This window comes from Coptis chinensis, chromosome 3 (genome assembly GCF_015680905.1).
Source record: "Coptis chinensis isolate HL-2020 chromosome 3, ASM1568090v1, whole genome shotgun sequence".
Taxonomy (NCBI): Eukaryota; Viridiplantae; Streptophyta; class Magnoliopsida; order Ranunculales; family Ranunculaceae; genus Coptis; species Coptis chinensis.
This window is the reverse complement of record NC_141458.1, coordinates 93016296-93023747: the sequence shown is the minus strand read 5'-3', so window position 1 is coordinate 93023747 and position 7452 is coordinate 93016296. Positions and strand designations below refer to the sequence as shown.

Here is a 7452-nt window from a genome sequence, read left to right as displayed (position 1 = left end):
CAGTTCTATCATTCCATATTCCACTCCTGACCACTCAACTTCATTACATATACTCCTCTTAACAACCTTCAACCTTCTAACCACTGCTAGTTCTTTTTCTTATTAAACCAGCGAGATATGGATTCTTCAAAACTAGATGGGCTAACAATCCTCACATTGCAGGTTCCAAACATATTGTCTCCTCATTCCTCAACCATAGAGTAAACTGAAGCCACAGCAATCAAAGAAGGTTTAATCGAAATAGTTTTTGAACTCTTGGGAAGCTCGTATCAAGTCAATAGTTTTTGGACATGTTCTTTCAGGTGAAATGGACAAGCAATACCAAATGCATGATTTAATCGAAATTAATAGTTTCTCTGATGACGAAGGATTATCCCGGAATATCGTGTTGTTCCTTGCACTCACAGTCTCGTAAGGCGACAAATTCCAGATCAGTGTCCCTAGGGAAGTCGTGACCAGCTTTGGCCATAACGTAAACACGTCCTCAAGCTCAAATGTGCAACTACAGTTTTTAGGTGTGACTGTCTTTCTGTAAAAGTAAATTCAAGGTATCTCATCTTCTCCATCATGGTAAAGTTCCCATATTTTGGTAGTATTAGGAGTTGAATGTCTAAGCTTCTACTTTAAGTGTCTTTCATCCAAGAGAAGTTTATCCTAATGCTAATGTGTTAGCCAAATAGAGTTGTGTCAAGCTGCTAGAGTCGTAGGCAATACAGTCCCTTTTAAATGTTCAGTCCTGGACTCCTGGCTGTCCTGCTACAAGCAGAACATGAAGATGTTCTATGAACTTTTTGTGATTACTTATCATATTTTACATCTTTATGATGAAAAATAATTGACATACTTGTATGTATAACCAATGTCATTTACCAAATAACTCAAATAAAAAGGCAAAACACAATGATATGATGACCAATTAGCATATTTTTGAAATCCCAAGAACACGTTCAGCATTATACATAAAAAATATAAAATAAGATCAAATTTACCAACTTACAGAACTGAGACATTGTTAAACCGAAGGTTTAGATTCAAGGCTGACATTATTAAGTCGCTCAAGAGACAAAATAAGTGCTTGGGTACCCAAATTTCCTTCCCCATGAGCCTGAAGTGATAAATAAAGCTGTTGAGCTAAAGCCAAACCAGGTAGAGCAAGACCCATATTTTGACACTCTTTCAAACAAATACCCAAATCCTTAACAAAATGATTCACATAAAACCCAGCCTCAAAATCCCTTCCCAAAATCCTACTTCCATACAAATCCAACGACTTGGAACCCGCCGCCCCAGTGGAAATCGCATTCAAATACAGCCCAACATCCAATCCAGCCTTGTGCGCATACACCATTCCTTCCACTAATCCCACCATTGTCGACGCAATTGTTATTTGATTCGCAAGTTTCGTGAATTGCCCCTTACCTGGTCCACCCATATAATTAACCTTCCCTAGACAACTAAACAAAGGCTCAAGTCTCCTAACCACCAATTCATTGCCACCAGCAAATATCGCGAGTGTACCCTCCTTCGCCCCACGGTCCCCACCGGACACTGGGGCGTCAACAGACGCACAATTCTTAGCGTCGGCAGCCGAGGAAATTTCGACCGCGAGTGACGGGTCACTTGTCGTCATATCGACGAGTATACCGCCCTCGCGAAGCCCGTTAAGGGCGCCCAACGGGCCGATAAGGACGGCCCGGACATCCGATGGGTACCCGACTATGGAGAAAACAACGTCCGATCGGGCTGCCACGTCGGATGGGGAATGGACAAATTGGGCGCCCATATCGATTAATGGTTGGGCTTTGGATTTGGTTCGGGTAAAGATAGTGAGTGGGTAGCCGGCTTTGATGAGATGGGAACACATGGATCGGCCCATAACTCCTGTTCCGATCCAGCCCACTCTAGTGTTTGTTGGATTCATTAAGTCGGTTGTGGTAGACATGGAGCAGCGGATTTTGTTGAAGAAGAGTTGAGTGGTGGTTTGAAGCTTTGTCTGGGTTAGTGAGCGGAGGAGTGTTATAAAAGGAGCTCTCATCTGAAAATTGGGATAACATTTTGAAATCTCGGTACTAATGTCTGACCAAAATGCCAACCATTGAAATCTCGTTCTATCTCGGAAATATATCAGAAATATATCAATCCTTGTCTACAATTTTATAATGGTTGCAAAGGGAGAAAATTATCATAAAATTATCTCCGCGGTTTCTGAATTAAAGAGTACAAAGTTTATGGAAATGACTGCTTGAATTTGTTTAAAGAGTAGTTGGATGCAGTTGCATACGTTTTTGTTATGTAAAACATATCTCTTAATTTTCTGTCACTATATGATTCATTTTGTGTACTTGGAGAAGTTGGATTTAGATTCTGTGAGAAATTTGCATTTAAATTTGATTGAAATTGAATTTTGGAGATAGTAGAAAAGATTGGAATATAGTTTTGGAAGAATTTAAATTTTAAACACCTTTATTCGTTTAAGTATTAAGAAAACAAATAATACATTTTGCGCATTAGAGATGTGTGTACCACCATATTAGTACCCTTACTAATGGATTCCATTGGAGACTTAGTCTTAATCGTAAGTTTATGTGACCAAGCTGCTCATGGACACCTGGATGGCTCACCACCTAGACGACTCACATGTTCAATTGACCACTTGGACGGCTCACGTGTTCAGTTGGACACTTGAACGGCTCATAGGTTAAGTCAGTCACGTGGACGGCTCACAGGTTAAGTTGGTCACATGGATGGCTCACAAGTTTAGTTAGACATCTGGACGGCTCACAGGTTAAGCCGGTCACCCGGATGGCTCACAGGTTCAGTTAACCACCTACGCCGGTCACAAATTCAGTTGACCAGTCTTATCCAGTGAGAGTCCTTGTGTTATAAGAACTCTTATACATCGATAAATATCACTTCTCTTTTACAAAGAACGACGGCCATGAAAACTTGATTCCATAAAACACTCTGGATACATAGGCATCCATTGACATGGTTCAGTCTCTCCTCCACCACAAGCAACACCCCTTACAATTTCATGAGTGTGTTTAGGTGATTTATTGCCCAAATATAATTGGTGCCGTCTTCCACGAATCTCTCTCAATCTTTGTCAATGGCTAATATAACAAGATCTAAAGCGAGCGAGCAAGCAAGAGCACAACCATCCGAGGGAAACAATATACCAAATGTTGAAGTTCGTTTCAATCAAGTTGCATCAAACCAACTGGCTCCACCTTTGCTACTTCAAGTACCATGACAACACACATCTAAATTTCCAAGGTCCCAGGCTCTAGTATCTTTTCCTCATAATGGTACAAATTCACCAGATGCAGATGCAGGTGTAGATCCAGAAAATATGGAGACAAGTGATGAAGACCTGACCCTAGAGGCACTGCGTCACAAGCTCATAAGGGAAAAAGAGCATAACGCGGACTTGCAAAAGCAAATAAATGAAGGGAAGCAAGTACAAACAAATAACAATGATACTGCTTTATCCACTCCATTAAGAACAAAGATCTAGAGAAAACCGCAGTGTATTCCACTGTTTGCAAGGCAATAGCGAAAGATTCCGAACCACTGATGTTGTCCCTGAGATTCAACCAATCAATCAAGGCCAAGAAATATTTCAACAAATTTATTAAGGTGATTGACCTCTCCTGGGAAACAAACAAAAAGTTGTTGTTCTCTACACCACATTTATGTCGATGGTACAGAGAGTCATATCAATCCACAATTGGTAATCTGGTCGTGATACACAAGTTCCATAAATTCGTGCATATGTCAATTGAACGAAACATGGATGCGTGTTTTACTTTCTTTGGGGTCTAGTAAGGCGTGGATGAGAGTTTCATGCTGGACGAATCTATTTGAGGAAGTAAGCAATCTAAAGGATTGATCCAATACTCCCATCTTCCTAGTATGGTATGGTGCTTATGATATTGCACTAAATTCATTAATCTAAAGAAAGGATCCCAGATCTTGAACTCATAAATCACAATCTTGTCATTTTACTTATTGTATTATATGTACATCTAGGACCCCCTAATTAAATATTTGGAAAAGATTCTACTAACCTACACACTCATTCAAGTTACTGTTTCATCTCCTTGTGTTGGTGTACAACCCCATCTATCAATTGTATTAATACTGCAAGGATTATTAGCACTAATTTTCTTGTACATTTATTGATTTTTGTTCCTGACATATATATCATCCATGTACATCAGTAAAGCAAAATCTATATATGTCTTAACCAATGATTTTCATAACTGCATTAAGACTCTTCTAGTCATACATACATGGATTGATACTAAATCAATCATGGGTGTTTGCCACTCATTGGACTTTAGGTCTAATTCTAGATGCTTGTTTCAAAGCATCATTTTTGGCTAGATTATTCTATATATATATATATATATATATATATATATATATATATATATATATATATATATATATATATATATATATTTTTTTTTTTTTTTTTTTATTTTTTTTTCTCTTCTAACATTTTGCAGAGATCAACTCTTTTAAGGATCTCATTCTCATAGTCCCAAACTCCCATTGCATGTAAGAACAACATAAACAAAAAGAGCAATGGAATGTCTCTACATTTATTGGGCCTTAAGACATTCCCTAGTTTTCTTTCACGTGAAAGAGAAACTAGGGAATGTCTTAGGCCTAATAAGGTGCTCTCACACAAGACTCACATATGTTGTCAAAGCAATGGGAGTTTAAGACACCTATAGACATTCCATTGCTCTTTTTGTTTATGCTTGTTGCTTCCAAGAGATTCTTTTGACCTTGTGGAATTTGCTTGAGAATGAGATCCTTAAAAGAGTTGATTGTTTGATGATGGTTAAAGACCAAAAGAATCTTTTCATCGAAAAAACTCTAACGGGCGGAAACTAGATATTCAAGAATTGAGAAAATTGCTCTCACTTTGGTTCACTCTGCAAGACGCCTTAAGTTGTACTTTCAAGGATGATTGGTCAAGGTATACACTAAGTACCCTTTTCGCAAAGTACTCCGGAATGCACAAGAATCAAGTAGACTGGTTGAATGGGACAATTATTTGAGTGCATATAACATTACTTTTGAACCGCGTACTTCATAAAAAGGCCATGTTTTTGCATCTTTAATGTCGAACTTTCCAATCGATGATATGGTCACAGAAATCAATCATGATGAAGACTCATCCACTGAAAAGGCAACAGTTGGGGGCGGCGAGGTCCCACAAACATCTATTACCCTGTCATCAGACGCATAGATAGCCTACACAGACGGATCATATAACGAGTTTGAATTCAAGCTCGAGTGTCTTTTTATTACTCCTGATGATTCAGTGATTAAGCACTCAGTTCGTTTCGATTTCAAAGCATCTAACAATGTAGCGGAATATGAAGCAGTCCTTTATGCCATGCATATTGCTTTAAGATTAAAAGTTTGGAAGCTTCAAATTTTTATAGACTCTCGATTAGTGGCAAGTCAATTTGGAGGCTTTTTTGAAGCACGGGATGATAAGACGGCAGCATATCTAGACTTGATCCATAGACTTGCTCATCAATTTGATGTCATTTCAATCATTCAGAGACCTCGAAATGACATTTGACAACATGCTAACGTCTTAGCATACCTCTCTATATCTGTCGCTATTGATGGCCCAAGACAAGTCATCATTGATTTCCAACAAGATCCAAGTATTAATTTGTCAGTTGAGCAACTCACTGACATTTACATCAACACGTGCTATTTTTTCATTATTTATTCAGAGCCATCACCTTTAAGCGATCATGTTGTGACCAAAAAAAAAAGAAACTATGATGACAATGATGAATAATGTTGCTTAACTAGCTAAATTCTGATTCCTCTCAAGATATAGACATGTTTAACTAAGGGAATGAAATAGAATTAGCCTCAGGAGTTGTTCAAGGCGACCAAGATCTCAACGATTCAACAGAGAGGCCCCGCACTTTTGATTTGCCTATGCTGGTAGCACTAACCAAGGACTGGCGAACTCCATACATTGCCTTTCTGAACAATGACATATTTTCTTCAAACCCCAAACTCACTGAGACTGTCAAGCGAGACGCTTGGAAATTCTTAACGATAACATCGTCCAATGGTGATCCACAGTTGTATAAAAAGATAAATATTTTATCCCCCATGCTTAGATGCCTCACCAAAGCAGAAGACTTACTCATGTTAAAAGAAATTCATGTAAGCATTTGTGGCAATCATGCCGGTAGTTAAAATTTGGCTCATAAAGCAATGACCTAGGGATATTGGTGGCCTTGTAAGCAACTAGCTGCCAATCAAATTTCTCAAACATGTATACCTTGTCAAAAACACTACAACATAGGTGCTCTACCAGCCACCGAATTGCATCAAATTTTTTCTCCATGGTCATTTGCAATGGGGTTTGGACATTATTGGCCCCTTCCCTATCCCGTTCAAGAAGACACATTAAAGGGTGAAGACTTGAGAACTGGCATACGAACTAGCAGACGTCCTCAAACCGACCTACAGTAAAGCTTCGAGAGCTACCACTCTAACAAAAATGTAGACTTAGGGGAGGCTACAAATAACCAACGTAAAGTAGTTGTACAATCTGACATAAAACATTAGTGAATCCCAACAAACCTACACTAACCAGTAAATTAAAGACGCAATCAAAATGTTATTTTTGAAAGAAACTGAAGAAATATCGAGAAATCATAATAAAGTTTAAGTTTTATATACAACTCAAGACTGGGGGCGAGCACTTGTCGAGTACTTACGATTTGGAATTAACACCAATTAACAATAGTTGTGTCATTTATGCTTATGGCTGATAACATAACGAGTCTTGCTACTGGATGGTAAGTATATCATTTTGAAGACAACTACAAAAACCTACAATGACTCAATACTATGTACAGTTATTTCTATGATACCAGCAGAAAAAGTGCACTGACTTCAATAGTCTTCTAACTCATATCATAATTGGGGGTGACGGAGACATGTTAAGAGCTAAATTTGTTCAAACACTAGAGTATTTTTGAAAGTTGGCGTTCATGCGATGATTTTCAGGAACTAACTCTTTATAAACGACAAATAGTTAATCAAAGTCACAGAGTTTGCGTTTGCGATACCAAACTCTGTGCAATCAAAGTCTTGGTTTGCATTTGCAATACCAACTCTATGCAATCAAAGTCACAGAGTTTGCATTTGTGATACCAAACTCGATCTATGTGACCAAAGTCCTGATTTGCGTTTGCGATACCAACTCTAGGCAATCAAAGTTGCAGAGCTTGCGTTTGCGATACCAAACTCTGTGCAATCAAAGTCCTAGTTTGGGTTCACGATACCAACTCTAAGCAATCAAAGTCGCAGAGTTTGCGTTTGCGATACTAAACTCTGTGCAATCATAGTCCTGGTTTGGGTTTGCGATACTAACTCTAGGCAATCAAAGTC

The 7452-nt window shown here is 38.6% G+C and overlaps 1 protein-coding gene across 1 annotated transcript; it reads right to left on the bottom strand.

The window, feature by feature from the left end:
- Positions 1–906: 906 nt before the first annotated feature.
- Positions 907–2046, bottom strand: LOC147511705 (6-phosphogluconate dehydrogenase family protein). Its single transcript, XM_086603379.1, has one exon. The coding sequence runs from the start codon at positions 2033–2035 to the stop codon at positions 1013–1015; it is 1023 nt and encodes a 340-aa protein (XP_086459505.1). The 5' UTR covers positions 2036–2046; the 3' UTR covers positions 907–1012.
- Between the last annotated feature and the right edge of the window lie 5406 nt (positions 2047–7452).